At 36.4% G+C, this 23,143-nt stretch overlaps 1 protein-coding gene across 2 annotated transcripts in view; it reads right to left on the bottom strand.

Annotated features, from left to right (window-relative positions):
- The window catches only part of PLOD2 (procollagen-lysine,2-oxoglutarate 5-dioxygenase 2), a 99,105-nt gene that overhangs the window by 55,219 nt on the left and 20,743 nt on the right, over positions 1–23,143 (bottom strand). For both annotated transcript variants that reach the window (XM_027061661.2, XM_027061660.2), the window contains exon 2: positions 2,585–2,676. In XM_027061661.2, the coding sequence (XP_026917462.1) occupies positions 2,585–2,676 (92 nt within the window). The remainder of the gene's footprint in view (positions 1–2,584; positions 2,677–23,143) is intronic.

Here is a 23,143-nt window from a genome sequence, read left to right as displayed (position 1 = left end):
GATGAATAATATTCCATTATATATAATTACCACACCTTCTTTATCCATTTATCTATCAATGGATACTGGGCTGTTTCCACAGTTTGGCTACTGTAAATAATGCTTCTATAAACACAGAAGTACATGTATCTCTTTGAATTAGTGTTTTTGTATTTTGGGGGTAAACGCCCAGTAGTAGTGTATTTACTGGGTCATAAGGTAGTTCTATTTTTAATTTTTTGAGGAACCTTCACAGCATTTCTCACAGTGACTATACCAGTTTGCATTCCAAGTTTACATTACAGTTTACCATGCAAGAGGATTCCTTTTTCTCCACATCATCCCCAACACTTAATGTTTTTGATTTTAGCCATTCTGACAGGTGTGAGGTGGTATTTCATTGTGGTTTTGAGCTGCATTTCTTTGATGATTAGTGATGTTGAACATCTTTTCATATGTCTGTTGGTCATCGGTATGTCTCATTTGGAGAAATGTCTGTTCATGACTTCTGCCAAGTTTTTAATTGCATTATTTGTTTTTTGGGTGTTAAGCTGTATCAGTTCTTTATATATTTGAGACACTAACCCTTTATCAGATATATCATTTGCAAATATATTCTCCCGTTCAGTAGGCTGCCTTTTAGTTTTGTTGCTTGTTAGAAAATAAACATTAGCTCCAACTTTCCTAAACATTGAACCAAATATAAACTCTGCTGGCAAAGTCCATGGGGCTCCCAGCCTCAGATTTCTAGTTATCACTTCATCACTGCACTCACTACTCTACTGCAGGTTGGGAATAAGTGCTAACAAGAAAACTCAAAACTGACATGTATCTGGATTCATACTGGGGCCAGTCTAGGAGAATTACTGGTCTGGTAGAACTATTAGTTTTTACCCTAAAAACTGGCCTCCTATGGCCCATGGTTTGCTACACTTCCATTCCAAAACCCTCTGGGCTTCTCCAATACTGCACTAATACCAGGCCCAGCCATATCCAAGAGCCTACTCTGTGCAGTGCACTATGCTAAGCTCTATTTTCTATTTTCTTTCCGCTCTATCAGTATGTCAAACTTCAGTGTGCATCAGAATCATGTAGAGGGCCTGTTAAAACACAGACTGCAGAGTTTGTGATTCAGTAGACCTGAAGTCGGGCCTGAGTATCTCCTTTCTAACAATTTCCCAGACGATGCTGATGTTGGTAGTCTGGGGTCCACGCTTTGAGAACTACTGCATTTCATAACGGGAAAACAGCAAGAATCACTCAAATGGGCTGGGGTCCAAGATTTAACATTTCATAGCCATATACCCTGGGGCAAGTTTTCCTCACCCATAAACCAAGTAATATCTAACATACGTGGTTTCAACAGCCTACCACATATAAAGTTCCAAACAGTGCCTCACACATAAGGAACATCCCACACCCTCCCCAGTACGAACTCTAATGATCCCTCCTCATTGTATTTCAGTATTATTTGGCATAATTTTACCCTGATTTCTCTGTTACTTCCATAATGCCTCCCATCAGTACATACTACTATATTTCTCCTCTATCCTAACAAACGTCTAACAGACTTCTCATTTATCGTGTAATAAATATCTGGGTGTTAACACTAGATCTCTTTTCCAGCACAGTTTAGCCTCTTTACTAGCTGTTTTATATTATCATCCATACCTAGTCTCCTAGGGGTTATGTAAGTGAATACTACCTTCCTTCTACATTACATACTAGAATAGCTCAATTTTCCCTAGGCGAAACAATCTTTCCTTCTTCTTTTTTGTTAAAGTTGTTTTTTGTTTCTTTGGTTGGCTTTGTGTTTCTTTGTGTGTGTTTTGCTTTTTAGTTTTTGGTTTTTTGTAAATGTCTTCAGTTTGTTGGTTGGTTTGTTTTCCTACCTGGGATACCTCCCCATCCGCCTCTTATTTGTGGAAAAGACCTGGCTGACAGATCCTCATTTCTATAAAAAAATAAATAAGTAAATAAAAAAGGCAGGCCTTTCACAGCTCAGTTTACTAGTTCTACTAAATTCCCCAGGTTTCCTCTGATCATTTATCAATGAGATATTCCCCTGGAGATCAGTCTTCTAAAAAAAAAACCTTTTATACTTTTAATGTTCTCAAATTCCTCTAAAACAAACAACAAGAAAAGCAACTCTCAATAATGAAACAGAAAAGGTATCCCCTTCACAGCCATGTTTCCCCTTCTCTGTAAACAAAGAAACATACTATGATAGACATACCCATTATAGAAAAAAAATTCTTCTTAGTAATGAAAAAAACTGTCAAATCTGCTATGCTGTGCTTGTACATGGCCCCTCAAAAGAAACATAAATATATATAAACATATTTTTCTGTTGTTTCATAGAACATGTTTATATAAAGCATTGGCAAATATGAAGAAATCATTGTCTAAGTGGCAGAGTATTAATAAGGCCAAAACGTATCCTTAAAACAATCAATTATATACACAAACTCAGTAATTATGTAACCAAATTTCAACTTCCTTGTGTAGACTGCAGATTGTGGCAGTAGGATCGTTGGTATTTTTATGAAAAATGTACTTTAGTCACATATTCTAACATGTCTGCGAATTAAAAGATATACTGTACCTTCACAGTATAATTGAAGTATTTGGCTGACTGCATAAATCGATGGAATCCATCACTTTCTTTTGTTGCTACAGTTATGACTAATAATTTATCTGTAAAGACAGAAGGGACTAACATAAGATGGTTTTGCAAGAGGTTAAATGCTCCCACGTTACAACCCACTACAGTCATTAGAGTCATTAAACCTACCCGCCTACCTCCTATTCATTTTCGTAATGAAAAGTCTTAGTAGCCACAACAACATATACATCGTCTTCACTGCTTTGTTGTTTATTTAGCAAATAAAGGAACCAAAATCAGGGCTGCCCTAGTAAATACACAGCTTTTAGTCACCATTCTATAATGGACAATTATTTTCAGTCCAACATAAAACCATTTGTCAGTAGGAGGAGGCAGACTTAAGTAATCATTCAAAACATCCATAAAAGCTATTAAGGAGAATGCTTATCAGGAAAAGGCATGCAGAAAAATGTATAAAAGAACAAAGTATATTAGCAAATATCAAAAGTGCTGGGACACTTCTTTTAACCTGAGGACACAGGAGGACTCACGGACTAAAAAAGCAAAAGTCAACATCTTTATAACATTCAATGCATTGAGCTATACCGTTTGTCACCTGCATGTTGCTACCAATAACACAAAACTCACAAGGTATTAAATGTCTGCTAGGCAATAGGCAATTATTGGAAATAGCACTAATGCATTACAGAATTCAATTAGAAATAATTTCATATAAATCAAAGTAATTTTCCATCAAATTTTAAAAATAATTAAAATAATAAAATATAAATAGGTGCAATACACATGAAGAAATAATAAATTCAAACATTCACTAGTCAACTAAAGAAAGGAAAACGTTTCCATAAAGATAAATATCAACGTCCTTAGATTTTTTTCTGGAAAAAGGTATTTCTCACATAATTTTCACCACTATGAGAAATAAATATTCAAGGAAAAATAAGTTATTTTCATAAAGTTGACGGCAGCAGGTAAATATATTTTAAGAGCACTTTTGTAATTATTTTTTTTTAAGGACCAAGTTGTCTTTTTTTTTTTTTTTTTTAGAGGGAGTGCGCGCATGCAAGCGCACACACACACAAACACACACACTTGCACGCACACGAGCAGGCGAGGAGCACAGAGAGAGGAAGATGGAGAATCTGAAGTGGGCTCCATGCTAACAGCAGCGAGCCTGACGTAGAGTTCGAACTCACAAACCATGAAATCATGACCTGAGCCGAATCAAGAGACAGACAGCTAACCAACTGAACCATCTGGGTACCCAATTAACTGCTATTTTTTAAGAATCAAATTAGCTGTTATTTTTTAAGAAACAAAATTCAATTTGTAAAGTTTCAAGCAGGGCTTAACTGATTAAGAAAATATGACATATTACCATTCACAATAAATTTTAAAATGGAGACTACCAGATTTTATAAGAGTAAAAGAGCATACTTTAAAGTCTCTTTTCTCTGTAATAAAATTACTGTATTTAAAGATACCTTTCTTATCTTAACCTTCTATACATAGGTCATAAGAATTATCTACGAGTTTACATTTTGGTTAGATGGATTTTTACGCTTACCATTTTCAGTATAAAATTAGCAGCAAGGATTTCATCATCCTTAATAGGAAAAGTAATGTTGGCCAGACCACTGAGTAGACAGAAACGTTACACTAATCCAATGACTCAGAAGGCAAAGTTAAAAATGGGTAGTCTATGTCTGGCAATCTTATGCCAAATAAGGACTCCTATTGTTTCATTATTGTTGCTAATTACAAAAAAAACAAATAGTGAATTAGTAACTTTGTTTTAAAAAAATGTATGATTAACAGCATTACATATAAATTTCTGTTTCCTTTTATCTGCTATTCAGTATCATTACTGTGATAAGAAACAAGTCTTATTTATAATAAATATATAATAAATATATTAGTATATTTATTATATATTAATATATAATTTTATATTATAAAAATATAGTATATAATAAATATAATAAATATTAATATTGTAAATATACTCTATAATGTATTGATATAATATACAAAATATAATATATAATAAATATATTTATTATAAATAAGATTTATTTCTTATCAGTTCAAAAGTCTAACTTTTTCACCATTTATGAAATTTTCTTGTCAAAAACTTTAACCTAAATTTGATATACACTTAGATTTCACAATTAACCTATAGAATCAGTGACAAAAGGGAAAAAAAATGGAAGGGAAATGGATACAGTATATTAACAGAATTAAGAGACAATTCAACCACATGTAAACCATGAACTTTATTTGGGTCCTGATTTAAAAAACTAACTGCAGAAAAGTATTTCTGAGAAAATTAGGAAAATTTGAACATGAATTGGATATTTGTTGACCTTAGAAATTAGTTAATTTTTTATCATGTTAATGGCATTGACTTTTTTAGAGTCCTTATAATTTAGAGGCACATACTTAAGTATTTACCCAATGAAATAATATACAGTATTTACAATTTGTTTTAAAATTATCTGAGGTTGATGGGAGGCAATGGAGGAGGAGGATAAAGGTTAAACAAGACTGGCCATATGGAATGACTATTAAAAATGGATTCTCTTTGTGTATGTTTGGAAACTCCTACAATTAAAAGAGAGTTCAACTTCATCTACAATCCCTCATTTTCCAATCAAAAAAATTATAGAAAAATAGGCAATAGAAAACTTTTAACGGTCTAAATCATCTAAGTAAGAGGAAGGATGAAATAGCAGAAATTCTAACTAAACCATATTGTAATTTAAGCAACTATCGTGAGTACATTACTCAATCCACCCACCACAACCAAAACGATAATATGAGATGATTGAGCAAGGAAATGAGCTTGAATAAAAGGCATCCATCAACAATTACCAAAATCAATCTACAATGGTGTCAAAGAAAAGACAAATGGAACCTCAACTGTGACCAAATGGAACCTCTGTTGCCACTGTCTGATCCTATTACAAAATAGATTAATACAGTTTGCATGGGCAAGAAACATGTAACACACCTATAGAGTGTGGTAGATTAGAACAACCATTTATCAGTGAAAATCACATCATGGCAAAAAACAAAAACTTCTGTCCTCATCTCTACAATCCCCCAAATGCCTATCATTATAGTAAGATTTAATAAATACTGAAGTGTTTAAATATATAGCACTCTATAAAAATTCAGGTGAATATCAGAAATTCTCCAAAAATCAAGTTGTCAATATTTAAAAATGCCAAAACATGCTATATTCTCTCTTATTAATACACTTCTGGGGGCTGTGGGAATGCACTGTTAAAGAGCCATCTTTTGGGGCACCTGGGTGGCTCAGTTGGTTGAGCGTCCGACTTCGGCTCAGGTCATGATCTCACGGCTCATGAGTTCGGGCCCCGCGTCGGGCTCTGTGCTGACAGCTCGGAGCCTGGAGCCTGCTTCAGATTCTGTGCCTCCCTGTCTCTGTGCCCCAACCCACTCACATTCTGTCTCTGTCTCTCTCAAAAATAAATAAACATTAAAAAAAAGTTTTTAAAAAAAAGAGCTATCTTTTTTCTCCAAATAGTTATTTATAAAGAGCAGAATATATCAATATTTAGTGCAATTTTTGTTTTCAAAGACAAAGCATGAGTTTAAAATAGAAAGTGTTTTGTTAATATATCCTGTTTCCAAATTCTAAAGCAGCACATAAAATTCATCCGAAATTCATTATCTTAATGACAGACATCACATTAAGTAACTCAGCACCAGCCCAGCTGCTTTTGATCTCAATACTGAAGGATAACTCTCCTATCTTTCCAAGAAACTACACAGTCATACCAGTCCTTAATTTTAAATTGGAAAATATCAAGAAAAATAATTCTACAACAGGACCTATGAGTATACTGTTTTCACTCTGCAACTAACTCATTTTATGACCAGATATGTCCTTCGTCTATAAAGATCAGTGACTCTCACTGATCTACTAAAGGAAGGTATCTTCTTAGTAATGGTTAGCATAGTGCAGGGGCCAGCAAACTTTTTCACTGTAAAAGGCCAAATTGTAAATATTTTAGGCTTTGTGGACCACATATAATCTCTGTCATGATTTTTTCTTTTTTTAAAATACTTTTTAAATGTTATATTTATATATAAATATACATATATACAACACATACAACATACATATATGTATGTATTTGGTTTCTGGCTGTCTTTACAAAAACAATGGGCCAAATTTGGCCTAAGAGTCATAGTTTGCCACTGTAGTTGGCCATATGAATCTGAAGACAAATACCTGGGTTCAAATTCCAACTCTACCATTTATTTGTTAGAAGTTGGCCACCTATGTGTGTCTCATCTGTATCTCATCTATAATATGTGTGTAAGAATAGCTCCTGCCTGACAGGTTTGCTGTGATAATTAAATTAGTTAATATATGCAAACTGGCTGACACACTGTGAGGTCTACATATATCTACATATATAGTATCTTCTTATTCCTACTCACTAGATGCATAGATAAGGTGGGCTATATTAGTGAAATCTCAGCAGATTATAACTCCATCTCTTTCTCTACTAGAGTTATACACTCACGAATCTGATATCTCTTCCAACTCTAGATTTTATGATGCTAGTCATGACTGAAGCACACATACCCAACCTATATAAAAACAGTCTGCTTAAAAGTATCCATTCAAATATTTTAACAAGAAAATGCAGATATGCCCTCTCAAATGTTTACATGTCTCTCCATCTCCAAGCAAGCTATAATACTAACTCAAATTATGGTCATCACTAGCCCAGGCTTCTACAACAGCCTCCTAAACCCACTTAACCCACTCTAGTCATATCACCACAAAGCAGCCAGAGTGAACTTTTCAAAACACCTAGATATCCAATCATGTCATTCCACTGCTAAACACCCTTAAGTGGCTTTCCATTGCTCTTAGGATGGTGGCCAAGCTCTGTCACTTCAATGTAGTCCTTGACTGTGGCCCTCTCCAATATCATTCATTACCTCTCTCTCCTTTGTTCTCTCTGCTCCAACTGCTCCAACTCTCTGCTCCAGGACTTTTTTTGATTCTCCAACAATGCTTGCTCCTTCTCACCCAAAGAGAATAGCGTATGCTACATCATTATCTAATTCCCCTCTTGACCTCTTGATGGAGTCACTGCCTATTGAAATCTGAGGTTCTTACACATAGGCTATTTCCTTAGGGAGACCATCCCTGACCACTGCACTGTCTACCTCTCTTTCAGAGAACTTAGCACAAATTGTACATTAACACTCATGATTATTATTTGAGATTAAAGTCTTTCCCCCGCGTTTGACTCTAAATGTCTAACAAGATGTCTTTTTCTGAACACTACACTCCAGGGTCTATTAGTGTTCAGCACCTAGTAGGTTCTTAATACACATTCGTTGGATAAATAGATTCAGGGATAAGTAATACTACGCTTCAAGTAGATGTGTGTATAAAGCAATCTGTTTTCAACAAAATCCCTAGATTGTTAGCTCTATTATCTCCAATTCAAAAGTAAAGAAAGTTTTAAGTAAGTTAAACAATTTGAGGTGCCTGGGTGGCTCAGTTGGTTAAGCATCTGACTTTGGCTCAGGCCATGATCACACAGCTCGTTGAGTTCTAGCCCTGTATCAGGCTCTGTGCTGACAGCACGGAGCCTGCTTGGGATCCTCTTTTCCCCCTCTCTCTCTGCCCCTCCCCAACTTGCTTGCTCTCTCTCTCTCTCTCTCTCTCTCTCTCTCACTCTCAAAAATAAACTTTAACAAATAAATAAAGTTAAACAACTTCAGTGAAGTCACCCAACAAGTTACTAGTAAAGCCAGGAGTAGAACTTTCGTTAGTCCTCAAAGTCCATTTCTTTCCAACGTTTCATGTGGACTTACTTGCTAGAGAGAAGTCAAGAGGCTAGAAGCAAACTTTGAGTTTTATTACATGTGTAGAAACGAGATAGCTTGGCAAGCCTGAAACTTCTATCCTTAGACCTGCTTGCAGCTTGGTCCTCGGCTGCCATCTGGAAAACTGAATTTGGGGAAGTTCCTACCATTCCCGGTAAGGATGGTTCACTGTGCCTAAATTGCACTAACAGTGTACTTATGCTGAACACCTGCTTTCTTTCTAGAAGTCTGGAATTTTGATACAGCACTTGCCTGTATGAACAGTCTCCATTAAAAGCTTTGGGCGGTGAGTCCCTAATGAGCTTTCTTAATAAATAACATTTCACATGTGTTGTCACAGCTAGTTGCTGCGGGAATTAAGCAAATTTTGTGTGACTCCACTGGGAAAGGACTGTTGGAAGCTGTATCTGGTTTTCCTGGATTGACCCATGTGCCTTTTCCTCTGCTGATTTTGCTTAATATTCTTTTACTGTAATAAATCACAGCCACGAGTTTGACTTATATTCTGAATTCTAGGAGTCCTCCTAATGAATGGTTGATTCTGGGGACAGATGGCCTTGAGGATGCCAGACCCAATATGCTTCTAGCTATAGGCAACAACTCTTCATCTGAAAAAGACATTATGAGCCTAATTGGTTATGTGTCTGATAAAGGGATAGATATCAGATTCAGGCTTCAGAGGCCAGGCTAGAGAGATATAGAAAAGACTCCAAACACACTCCAGAGAAGTATTTGGTACATAAAGCAATCACAGTCTGCTCCTCCACCGACAGTTATTTTATTGTGATGTAAATTGTGATCTCATGAACAAGCTAGCAAAGTCCAATTCCTTTACAGAGGAGGGAACCAAGACCTCAAGAGAAAACAAGGCTTGCCCAGGGTCCTGCAGTTCAGCTAGGTGGTAACCAATCTAGGACTGGAACTCAAGATTCCCAATTACTAAAAACATGGTTTTCCTAGGTCTTACTGAACAATTTTGTTGCTTTCTTAAGTACGGGGTCACCCAAACACTATGACAATTAAACCAAAGCCAAGGTATGTAGGTAGCAAGGAAACGAATTTTATTTTGTGGAACTGTTGAAAAAAAAAAAAAAAGATTCTTCAAGAACAATTAATGCCAAAATTTCAACAAAGAAAAAAACTAAATAAATAGGATGTGTCAAAGAGACATCAAAGGATTCCACTGGGTTTTCACAGGAAATGGAGGAGAAATGAGAATACTAAAAAAAAAAAAAAAAAAAAAAAAAGAAAAGAAAAAACAAACAAACAAAAACCTCCAACCACTAACGCTGCATAGGGAACAGCTTTACACGTCAGCATTCAGATGAATGCCTGAGCTTACACAGACCACTCTGGACCATGCACAGATATACAGAAAATCAGGAGATACGCCATGAGGTAGTGGGAGAAAGGGCAGCATGTAGGGTGACCAACCACTCCAGTCTGCCCAGGACTAAGGTGTTTCCCAGAACACAGGGATTTCAGTTGTATAACCTGGAAAGTCCTGAGCCAACCAGGACAATGTGGTCACCCTAACAGTATGTGCAGTGGGATTAGAGAAGGTGAATATTGACAGTTATGTATAAAAAGACGAGATGGCACAAGGAGTCAAACAGTAGGAAGGCAGTAAGTTAAGGATAAACTCTTCTAGAACCAGAAGGTCAATCAACACAAGACATCAAGTGAAGCAGGACCATATTAAGACCTCCAGAGGCCTCAGGTACCTAAAAGGACAAGCCACTGTCCTCAGTGAAGCCCACGCACAGAAAATTACGAGATGTTTGGCATGGTGCATTGAGGAAATTTTTGACAAACATGGAGTTTGACCAGCATAGTTAGAGGTCTGGCAATTATTTCATACTTGAATAGTTGAGGGATTGAGAATTTTTCTAGCTGAAAAAAAGATTCAACACCTCCATTATCTTATCACATTTGAGGAGAAAAAAAAAAGATTTCTTCTATCTTAAAGAAGATAACTGGATGGGGAAGAATTAATGGAGAGAAGGCAGATTTTATATCAATATTGTTTTAGCCCATTCAGGCTGCTATAACAAAATACGATGGACCCGGTATCCTATAAACAACAGAAATTTATTTCTCACAGTTCTGGAGGCTAAAATCCAAGATTACCCCACGAGCATGGCCATACTGTGGTGAGGGCTCTCCTCTTGGTTCACAGCCAGCACCTTCTCCTGTGTCCTGCCTTGGTGAAAGGAACGGGGGTCTTTTTGGAGCCTCTCTTATTAGAGCATTAACCATATTCATGAGGTCTCTACCCTCGTGACTTAACCACTTCCCAAAGGCCCCACCTTCTAATACCATCACCTTTGGGAGCTAAGTCTTCCACATATGAATATGGGGGAGGGAATGGGACACAAATATTCAGACCATAGCAAATATGAAGTATGATTAAGAGCATCCAGAATGAATGGACTGTCCTGGAAAAGCAGTGTTTTCTATCTTTACAAACATTAATACAAGGAGTGTAAGTCCACTTGCCAGGATTTAGACTCGGAGGACACACCTGATCCATTTGAAATATGAAATTTACACCTTGGATATAATTTTAATGTCAAAGGGAAAAGGTACTGCCCCCTTCACAGACAGAACAGATTTTAATCTGTAGAATCCCAAGGGTTCAAAGGTTACAGCAACCTCCAAAATAGAAAGATGTACCAATAACTAAAACCTCCTTTGAGTAGGATGGGATAACCCATCTGCTAGCCAAATGCTTTAACAGAGACTATAAATTGCCTGCCAGAAATCTGGTCCCAAGGTTATGTAGTTTCTTCAAACAAATTTGATTTATTGCTGTTTACTCCATATCTTACGTAGGCACTAAAAATATTTCCAGACTTATAAGCAAAGAAATCAATAGTAAAGTTAACAACCAGTACAAAACAGCAGAGGCTGAGAGGATATATTTCTGCTAATTCACCTACAAATGAAAAGAAGATGTACCCTAGGGCAGAGACCAACTTGAGATGGACTTGCAGCTAAGCAAGCCCTGTGCTAAGAGAAAGTTGTAAGGAGGAAGTGCCTGAATCAAAATATCTTTTCTCCTCCAAAATGGAAAAAGAATCTTGCTGAAGTCTGCCTAACCTAAAGGAATAAAAATAACTGGCATGCAAAATTAAAAGCAAGCCTGATAAAGTGTGGAGTGCCTGAAATGGAAAGTCTTAACTTTATTCATCATCTTCAAGTATAAACATTTGCTTCTTCTACTCTACACTGCCATGAACACATTATAAATACATTTTTTAAAAGAGGGTATTTTCCATCGTATCCATCTTGCACAAAATGAGTACAATTAATCCGAGCAGCAGCCCATTCTCACACTGTCTGGAAAGTTTTACAGCATGTATTCCTCCCCCAACAACACACTACTTCTCCACATCGTTCAACAAATTGAACTTGCCATGTAAGAGGATACTAAAAAGTTGAATCAGTATATTTAGACCTTGGGGAACATAAAATTAAGTGCAGATGAATTGATTTCTACAACTATGGATATTTTCTTCCATGGAAGAAGACTCAAAAAAAAAAAAAAGAGCCTCATTGTTTAATTTGTGTTGTAAACTGTCATAAACTTTCATCTCTACATAAGAGAAATGTCCTATTTTTTGGAAACCATGTCCGAGAAAACATAAAAAACATTCTAGCATTCACTGAGCCAAGTTAGAGTTTTAAAACATATACACGTGACTGATTTTTCCCTCCCCAGCCACTCAAATTAGTAATTTAATTTTTTGGGCTAGGTGATAAAGTAGGAAGTGATATGCCTTCCCAGACCCTTCTCCCAGACCTCTATGTAACTTTCCCTCAGGAGATATCAATAATGTTGTTCTTATGGATGCTTCAAAAGATGTTAATGTAGGGGTGCCTGGGTGGCTCAGTCAGTAGGGCGTCCAACTTCGGCTCAGGTCATGATCTCACAGTTCATGAGTTCGAGCCCTGCGTCAGGCTCTGTGCTGACGGCTCAGAGCCTGCAGCCTGCTTCAGGTTCTGTGTCTCCACCCTCTCTCTCTGCCCCTCCCCTGCTCAATCTCGGTCTCTCAAAAAATGAATAAACATTAAAAAAAATTTTTTAAATGTCAATGTATATGTTAGCAAATACTTTATATTCTACACTTTAATTTTGCATAGTTTAAATTTTTTATTATTCAATTTATTTAAAAATTTTTTTAAAAGCAAAGAAAACTTCACCCATTTCTCCTACCCCTCCATCTCTGACCTCTGGCAACCACCAGTTTGTCTACATCTATGAGTTTGGTTTATATATATTTAGTATGTTGCCTTTTCATTTTGTTGGTAGTTTCCTTTGCTATAAAGAAGCTTTTAAATTTGATGTAGTAAAACATGTTGTTTTTGATGCTTTTCTTTTTGCTTTTGTTTATTTTATTTTTGCTTTTGATGCTTTTACTTTTGGTGTCAGATTCAAAAAATAATTGCCAAGAACTATGTCAGGAGCTTACCACCTATGTTTTCCTCTAGGAGTTCTATAGTTCAAGCCTTACTTTCAAGACTTTAATCCATTTTGAGTCAACTCTGGTAACCCATGGTATAAGATGGTGGCCCAGTTTCGTTCTTTTGCATGTGGATGTTCAGTTTTCCCACAACAATTGATTGAAGAGGCTGTCCTTTCCTCACTGTATATTCTCAGCTCCTTTATGATAAATTAATTGACCATAGGTATACGGGTTTATTTCTGGGGTCTCTATTCTGTTCCACTGATCTATGCATCTGTGTTTATGCCAAGATCATACTATTTTAATTACTACATCTTTATAATATAATTTGAAATTATGGAACATGATACCTCCAGCCTTCTTCTATCTCAAGTTTGCTTTGGCTATTCAGGGTCTTTTATGGTTCCATACAAATTCTAGGATTGTTTGTTCTATTTCTGTGAAAAATGCCACTGGAATTTTGATAGGATTGCACTGAATTTGTAGATTGCTTTGGGTAGTATGAACATTTTAACAATATTAATTCTTCCAATGCATGAGCACAGAATATCTTTCCATTTATCTGTGTCTTCTTTAATCTTCATTAATGTCTTACAGTTTTCAATATACAGATCTTTTACTCCCTTAATTAAATTTATTCCTAGGTATTTTATTATCTTTGATGCAACTGTAAATGGGATTGCTTTCTTAATTTCTCTTTCTCATAGTTCACTAGTATATAGAAACACAATAGAATCAGTATGGAACTGTTAGTTCTAACAGTTTTTTTCATGGTATCTTGGTTTTCTATATACACCATGTCACTGGCAAACAGTAACAGTTTTACTTCTTCCTTTCCAATTTGAATGCTACAATGGACATGGGGGTGCATATATACCTTTTTGAATTAGTGTTTTCATTTCTCTTGCTAGGACTACCAATACTATATTGAACAAAATCGGCAAGAGTGGGCATCCTCGTCTTACTCCAGATCTTAGAGCAATAGCTTTCAGCTTTTTATACTGACTATGATGTTAGCTGTAGGCTTACCATATATAGCCTTTATTATGTTGAGGCATGTTCCCTCTATACCCACTTCGTGGTGTGCTTTTATCATATGGATAAAGTGTATATTGAATTTTGTCAAATGCTTTTTCAGCATCTATTGAGATGATATAGGACTATTACACTTCATTTTATACATGTGGTATATAACACTGATTGATTTGTGTATGTTGAACATTCTCTCATCCCTGGAATAAATCCCACTTGATTGTGGTGTATGACGCTTTTAATGTATTGCTGGATTTGATTTGCTAATATCTGCTCACATTTGCATCTATGTTCGCTAGGGATATTGGCTGTAATTTTCTTTTCTTGTAGTATCCTTCTCTGGTTTTGCTATAAGGGTAATGATGGGCCTCGTACAATAAGTTTGGAGGAGTTCTCTCCTCGTCTATTCTTTGGGAAAGTGTGAGGACTGATATTAATTCTTCTTTGAATGTTTGGTACAACTGACCAGTGAAGCCTGGTCCTGGACCGGGTTTTTGATTCCTAATTCAGTCTCCTTACTAGTAATCAGTCTGTTCAGATTTTCTATTTCTTCATAATCTAGTGGTAGTAGGCTGTATGTTTCAAAGAATTTATTCATTTTTCCATTTGTCCAATTTGTTAAGAAATAATTGATCATAATAGAATTTATGATCCTTTGTATTTCTCTGAGGTCAGTTGTCACTTTGATTTCTGATTTGATTAGAGCCCTCATTTTTACCTTTTTCTTTTATTTTTTATGACTCTAGGTTTGTCAATTTTATCTTTTCAAAGAACCAGCTCTTAGTTTGACTGATCTTTCCTATTATCTTTTTAGTCTCTATTTCATTTATTTCTGCTCTAATCTTTGTTACTTCTTTCCTTCTACTAACCTTAGATTTCATTTGTTCTTCTTTTTTCTAGTTCCTTGAGGTATAAAATCAGTTGTTTGAGGCTTTTATTGTTTCTTGAGGTAGGCATTTATTGCCATGAACTTCTCTTACAACTGCTTTGGCTGCATCTTATAAATTTTGGTATGTTACATTTCCATTTTCATTTGTCTAGAGGTATTTTTTTATTTCTCTTTTGATTTCTTCTTTGGTCCATTTGGTTGTTCAATCTCCACAGACTTGTGAATCTTCCAGTTTTCTTCATGTAATTGATTTCTAGATTCATACCACTGCCGTCAAAAAAGGTGCTTGATATGTTTCAATCCTCTTAAATTTATTAAGATTTGTTCTGTGGCCTAACATATGATCTATCTCAGAAAAGGTTCCAGGTGCTGTTGACAGGAAGGCATATTCTGTTCTTTTTAGGTGGAATGTTCTGTTAAGTATATCTAGTCTAATATCTGTTAAGTCTATCTGGTCTAATGTGTCATTTAAGGTTAATGTTTTCTTATTAATTTTCTGTTTGGATGATCTCTCCATTGATGTAAGTGGGATATTAACATCACCCACTATTATTTATTGCTGTCTATTTCTCCCTTTAGATCCATTAGTATTTGCTTTATATATTTATTTATATATGCTGGGTACCTATTTACAAATGTTATTTCCTCTTCTTGGAGAGCCCTTTAACACTATGTAATGTCCTTCTTTGTCTCTTATTACAGTCTTTGTTTTAAAGTCCATTTTGTCTGATAGAAGTATAGCTACTCCAGCTTTCCTTTGGGTTCCATTTGCAAGGAGTATCTTTTTCTATCGCTCCACTTGCAGTCTGTGTGTATCCTTACACCTAAAGTGAGTCTCTCATAGGCAGCACACAAATGGGTCTTGTTTTTTACTCATTCAGCCCACTCCATATCTTTTGATTGGAAAATTTTGTTCATTGATATTTAAAGTAATTATTGGTAGGTATGTGTTTATTGCCATTTTGCTAACAGTTTTCTGGCTATGTTGTAGTTCAAAAAATTTTTGCACCTCTTTCTAAAATCTACATATCTGTAAGGTATTTTCAGATGTAATCCAGCTACACTGTATTCCATCATATAGATAAACCACAATTTAACTAAACACCATGCTGACAGGTATTTACACTGTTTCCAATCCAATGGTGTACTAAAAAATAATCTGTAATGGATAATGATATATATAAATATTTCTTACATATAAGATTGTATCTTTAGAATAAATCCGAAGTCGAACTTCTGGGTCAAACATTTTCCTCCCATTTGCCATTTACCCTTTGACTTTGTTTTGATTGCATGAGTCTTACCAGGCAGAATTTCCTTTTATATAGCAGTATTTTTATCAGCCATTAACTCTTATGTCCTCTAGGTTTTAGAAAGGCCTTCTACCTGCTACAGTTATACAACAAATCTTTCTTATTTTCTTTTAGTACTTTCAGAGTTTCATTCTTTTCACATTTCTTTCTTTTATCATATGGCTCATGTTGAACAAATGAAATGCTGAACCTGCTGAGATTTTCTCTCATATCATTCCAAACAGGAAAGTCCTTAGGTTCCATTCTGAATTATTAAAACTTATGATGAATTAAGACAATTATGCTTTAGGAAAAATATTACCTATCTCAACTATGACAGGAAAGTGACATGTGATTGCTCTGAAGACTTAAACCAAAGAGGAGTTTCTACGTCTCCAAATATACAAATCCCAAAACACTAACAATAACAGGAAGATAATACTATTCCATAAAGGCTTTTTCTAAGTAAAGTTGGCTTTCTGACACTATTTTCATTGGATATAAAGCTCCATAGAGAAGGTTCTCTATGTGCTCTCATCTGCCACACTGACAAAAATTCACCTAAGGTGTAATTATCTCTGTCCCAATCAGCTCCCTATTGCCTAAGTGCCTGATTTTCCTTCCTTCTTATTTCTTCTCTCAATTTTGAATAGTGACTTCCTTGAATTTTGAACCAAGCCATATGTTAAAAGACACACATGGATGATTCAGACAAGTCATTGTTGGGTAAATCTGGCCTGTGTCTGATTAATCTCACAACCTTGAGAAAGCCATACTCCAGGTAAGGCCTCAGTCACACCAGTCATGGTGCATCAGAACCTCTGTACTACATTCCCAGATCTTAGCAAATTCCAAGGGGGTGGGGGGGGGATGGTGTGGTGTGGGTAAGTATGCACCTCAAAATGAGGCTTAGAAGGCTTGAAGGACCACTGCAAAGAAAGCCTACCCAATTGAATGTTTACCTTATTTCATGTACAACAATATAAAATCCCAAACATACTCACTTTTTTAAGTTTTGTGCCCATGATAATATGTATGATAAGTCAGTTTTAGCAGGGAGCCAAAAGTGTTTCTGAGTATGTGCTTATATTCTCAGTGATTGAAGCACAGTTTTATGCAAGTTCAAAGTTGGGGGAAAGTCCAAGAGATTGAAATCACATTGTAAACACATATATATGATTAAAATAAGCCCTCATAAACAGCAAGATATTAAAATCTTTGATTTCAATCCATTATCATTCAGACAATGAAGAGTCAAAAAGATGTATAATGTATAAATCACCTGTCTTCAAGTAAAATATTTAATTGGATACACAACACACAGTAGACACCTTCTGCTGACCTTAATGATTTGTGTGATAACCAACCCCTCTAAACACCACCCCTGAGGCCATTTAACCTTGTTCCAGGAGCTCACACTAACCTATTCTCAGTCCTCAGTTCTTCCAATTCCAAGCTCTTTTGTAGAGATGTATTCCTTTCTTAATAACTGGGTTTCTTGTCCTTTTTCCATCAGTGGTCAGATCCCTATTATGACATATCATTTCAACAGATGATCAGAATTTGATTTTGTACCCTTTTGTTTAGTTTTAGTTCCTGTCAAAATATTCCAGTCTGAGAGCTGGTACCCCAAATTCTCACCACCCAGAAAAGGCCATATGTACGACCTTAATCTTTGCATGGCTTACCATTCTCAAGATCTGCCTAATGCTAACATTCAACTTCCAAGTTCTCTGCTAACCATCTATTTCCCAAAATCTACTCAACAAGAAAGTCTTTGACATATTTCTATTCCCTTTAGTATTCTTTATCTTAAGACACATTTCCTGGTTTCTGATACATTTCAGAGAAATGTTTTTGTTTTCTCATTCTTGGAACATTCTACCTCTGGTCCTCCTATAACCAGTTTAGTTTCCCTCCACCCCTGGGGATCACTGAGCCCTGAAGATCCGACTGGATCCTTAATCCAGACACTCTCAATTAGATCCATCATGCCAATGTCCTTGTCCCGTGGTTTTCAAACATTAGCATGCATCAGAAATACCCAAAGTCTTATTAAAACAAAAATTTCCAAACCCACCCCCAGAATTTTTGATTTGGTACACCTTGGGAAAGGCTCAGGAATAATTTCTGAGCACCAGGGGATGGTAATCATGCTGAAGAAGTATGCCAATGAGTATACATACTTAGGTCTATTTATAGATTATAGCCCAATGAGGAGGTTAAACAATGAAGGAAGAGATCAAGAGGAGTTGGGAGTATTCCCACATAAGAAAAAAATTTAGGTGGGCCTCAAAGATGAGATAACACTGTTATCATGGAGTTTACACACATGTGGTGGATGAAAACCAAACAAAATATTTTCATCTAACTTACATGGCTAAAGAGAAGGGCGGGAGAGAATAGGGAGTCTTGAATATGCTACAGTTTGGGATAGCAGAACCAAGTTTCACTGAGAGGGTAACATGAAGCATAGGAAGTGAGTTAGCCATGCAGACACCTCAGGAAAAGCTTTCCAGCAAAAGGAAATAATAAATACAAAGAACCTGACTGAGCTGGGTCCAGTCCTCATATGTCCTCAGGGGAGGAGGAGAGGACACCAAAATCACCAGAAAGGGCAAAAGAGCCTAAGCAAGAGAGAAAATGAGATGAGTTCAGAAGTCAGAGTGAAGAGATTGTGTAGGGCTTAGTGGGTCATTGTAAAGATTTGCCTTTTGCTCCAAATGCAATGGGAAGCTATTAGAGGATTTTGAGTGAAAGGATGACGTAACAGTTGCTAAATGGTACCACTACTATTACTACTATTCCTATTATTAGTACTACTAATCACTTCTGTTAATAACAGAGTCTACTATGTAGATACTATTAACTAGTATAATCCAAGTACTACAGTGTGATATAATGATCTATCAGAAATACATATTTGGTCAAACAACTAAAACATATTTCTCAGATATATTTAGTCTTCATCTACACATCCTAAAAATGTCTCCGAGCCATAAAAGTGAAATGGGATTCTCACTATTAATGAAGGTGACTTTTTGGACCTCACCCAGGGTAGGGATTGGTTACCAGGGAGACAAACCATGTGATTAGAGGGTTTGAACTGTCAGTTGAACTCTGGGGAGGGAAGAGGGGCTGGAGGTTAAGTCACACAATGGCCAATAACTTAGTCAATCATGAGAATGCAATGAAGCTTCCATAAAAATCCAAGAGGACTGGGTTCAAAGAGCCAACAGGTTGTAAACACATGGAGATTAGGGAGAATGACAGGCCTGAAGAGGGCATGAAAGCTCTGTGCCCTCTCCCTATACCTTGCCTTAGCATCTCCTCATCTGATTGTTGATACATATCCTTTACTATGTCTTCTAAGAAACTCGTATAAGCAATAAGTGTTTCCCTGAATTCAGTGAGCCACTCTGGCAAATTAAAAGAACCTAAGGAGGAGTTCATTGGAACCCCCAGTCTGTAGCCATTTGGTCAGAAGTACATGCAACAGCCTGGGGCTTGCAACTGGTGTCTGAAGTAAGGTTAAGGGTGACTGAGCCTTACGCTCAGTCTGACGCTATCTTGAGAATACACGGTGTCAGCTGGTGCTTGAGAATTGCTTGTGTGTTATGGTGGGGGCAGGGGTAACCACCCCATTGGAATTGGGTCCAGAAACACCAAAAAACAGAGTTATTTCTATGTTTCAATTAAATATGTTTCCCAATATCAAACAGACTATAAATGGCAGGACCTGGATTTTAACTCAGGCAATCTGGCTCTCAAGTCTGTGCTTATGACTGCTATACAATACTGTGTCCTGTAATTGGACTGACGTTTTAACAGGATTACTCTGGTTGCTATGACTGAAAGAAGTCAAGGATAAAATCAGGAAGCCTGAGTGGCAGAGTGTTTACAACAATAATCTAGGGTAGAGGCCATGGTGATATGCACCAATGAATAGCAGTAAAGAAGGCAAAAAGTATTCAGTCTGGATATGTTCTGAAGACAGATTAAACAAGACTGACTGACAGATTAAACGTGAAATTTAAGAGAAGGAGGGAAGAGGAACTCCAGATTATTTAAGAAGACTAACTTTAAAAGATTAGCCTGCTGTACGGGTAAAGTGGTTAAGAAAATGTTTAAATTAAAAGTATTTACTACAACCTTCTAGATGATAAAAATGCCACATACCCTATCCTGAAGGGGATACAGTCCCTGTAACTTCTCTGGTACTTGTTTGCTTGTAAAGGACTTATAGATACCAACTATCAGGCAACCTAAATGTAGATTAAATGTTCTATGATAATGCACAGAACAGGATAGTGACCGAGTTCATCCTAAAATGTGAAGCTTTTCTGTACTCCGTAATATTTTGTTTACATTTGTATTGGTTTCAGGCAGAAATAAGTATGTAGAGGTTTTCTTTTTTTAAAAAAAAACTTATTTGTAGAATAAGGCATAATTGCACATTTCTACATAAATGTCATCACTTTGAGTCATTGGTAAGAAATGTGTTACAAGGATTAGAACATGTACATTGAAAAGTAACTTGGGAAAAGAAACATCAACTGTTGGCAAAGAGCATTGTTAAGAGGATGGTCACTGTGAAAAAGTTGATCTCTCCCTCCCTCTCTCTTTCCCTGCCTCTTGTACAGTCATATTCTATTAATACCTAGCTGCAACACATCAGAAATGAATGGTTCACCAACTGGTTCTTCAAAAAGAACAAAAACACAGCAAGGCATTAAGCAGTCATAAGCAAGATGCATATGTAAAGCAGATGTTTATAAAACAGCTCTCCTTTGAATGCAGTCTAATCTTATCAGTATCAGTCCCTACAGGGCCAGAATGCTCTGTATACTGGGTCAGGTTGTATCTGAAGGAGTCAGCATTTCAGTCAGAGAACTTGTGTAATAGGAATAAAGACACCCTGGTTGTAAAGCTTGGCCAGCGTCCATGGGAACCACTGATGTGAGGAATCCCCAGAATTCCAAGCTTTCAAGATGCCTTTACACTCCAGAGTCAAACAAAGAGACATTCCCACTGCTAAAAGGGTTCCTGGCATTACTCATCAAGGCACAGCTCCCTAGTGAAGTCTGATTTCACTGTGACCTACAAGCAGCAGTAAGCATTCAGTACTTCGCAGGATGGATGATTTCTCCAGCACTCTTCACTCACTCTTTTTTTTTTTTTTAACTTTTTTTTTTTTAAATTGACATCCCAATTAGTTAGCATATAGTGCATATAGCATATAGGATTTCAGGAGTAGATCCTTAGTGCCCCTTACCCATTTAGCCCACCCAACCCCACAACCCCTCCTGTAACCCTCTGTTTGTTCTCCATATTTAAGAGTCTCTTATGTTTTGTCCCCCTCCCTGTTTTTATATTATTTTTGTTTCCTTTCCCTTATGTTTGTCTGTTTTGTCTCTTAAAGTCCTCACATGAGTTAAGTCATATGATATTTGTCTTTCTCTGACTAATTTCACTTAGCATAATACCCTCCAGTTCCATCCACATAGTTGCAAATGGCAAGATTTCATTCTTTCTGATTGCCAAGTAAAACTCCACTGTATATATATACCACATCTTCTTTATCCATTCATCCATCGAGGGACATTTGGGCTCTTTCCATACTTTGGCTATTGTTGATAGTGCTGCTATAAGCATGGGGGTGCATGTGTCCCTTCGAAACAGCACACCTGTATCCCTTGGACAAATGCCTTATAGTGCAATTGCTGGGTCGTAGGGTAGTTCTATTTTTGAGGAATCTCCATACTGTTTTCCAGAGTGGTGGCACCAGCTTGCATTCCCACTCAATCACTCTTAATTCCAGAATTTCTCCAAGTAAAGAAAACTCACTACACTATTGAAGTGTCATTTTTCAGAAATATATAACATGGCTTAAAAGAAGACTAGAAAATATTTCTCAAATTCACAAATTACCGTTAGCATTTTTAATCGTTGAGCATTCCAGTCAGTTACACCATGGAGCCTGGGATCTTCCTCTAAACCCTTAACAAAAATCATTCTATAAAATACTATAATTAAGCAGAGGGCACCAAGTGTAATCTCTTCCTGATGTGTCATGATCATTCCTTACTATACTTTCCAGTGACACAGGAATTCCCCAAAACACATCTAATCCTATACAGCTATTTATCCCCTTAATAAGTTCTTCACATGCTGTTTTTTACCTTTAACTTCTTGATCTCCATTTTGATGTCTGAATGTCAATATGCCTGCTTCTATCAACAACACAGTATGTTTCTACAGTTATTGCCCTCTTATAATTTTTATAATGTATTATGTGCCGAGAGGTAGAAAACTCATTTGTTCATACCGCGTACTGAATAAAGTCAGTAAATGGTTTTCCTACCTCCAACTATAAATAACATGGAGAGAGAGCTGGGTGTTTAGATAAACTATGTCCAAAAAGAAAAGTACAAAGTTAACTACATTAAAATTAAAATAGATATTATTTTGCATCTTACTTAAACTGTATAAACTCATCAAATGCAGTTTTACAAAATAATATCTAACATTAGGGAGGTTCTAGTTTGTAATGGAAAAAAAAAGTTATCCTGACCTAAAACATACTCAGGCTCAGGCAGTGAAAAATATCTCAGGCTTCCATGGTATTTGGTGAAAATTTGTGATGTTCTGATAATTATTAGAATGGCATGGAAACAAATTCAAAACTCCTTCTGGAGAAAAAAACACACAATCATACATGCACACACCCTACCTAAAAATTCTGCTGCCAAAATAAAACAAGCGGTATTTGAAGAGAGGAAAATCCTCTAACCTCCATACTCTTCTTCCTTGGGGATAGTAATTTTGGACCCTGCACGCATAATACAAAAACCTAAAGAGCTTTAAAAACAAAAACAAAACCTTATGCCCCAGACCCAACTCAGACCAATTAATCATTCAGAATCTCTGGATTATTCTTAGGTGCCTTTTCAGAGAAGTAGATCACTGCGGT

The sequence above is a fragment of the Acinonyx jubatus genome, chromosome C2, assembly GCF_027475565.1.
Source record: "Acinonyx jubatus isolate Ajub_Pintada_27869175 chromosome C2, VMU_Ajub_asm_v1.0, whole genome shotgun sequence".
Classification (NCBI taxonomy): Eukaryota; Metazoa; Chordata; class Mammalia; order Carnivora; family Felidae; genus Acinonyx; species Acinonyx jubatus.
This window is presented reverse-complemented; position numbering and strand designations above follow the sequence as displayed.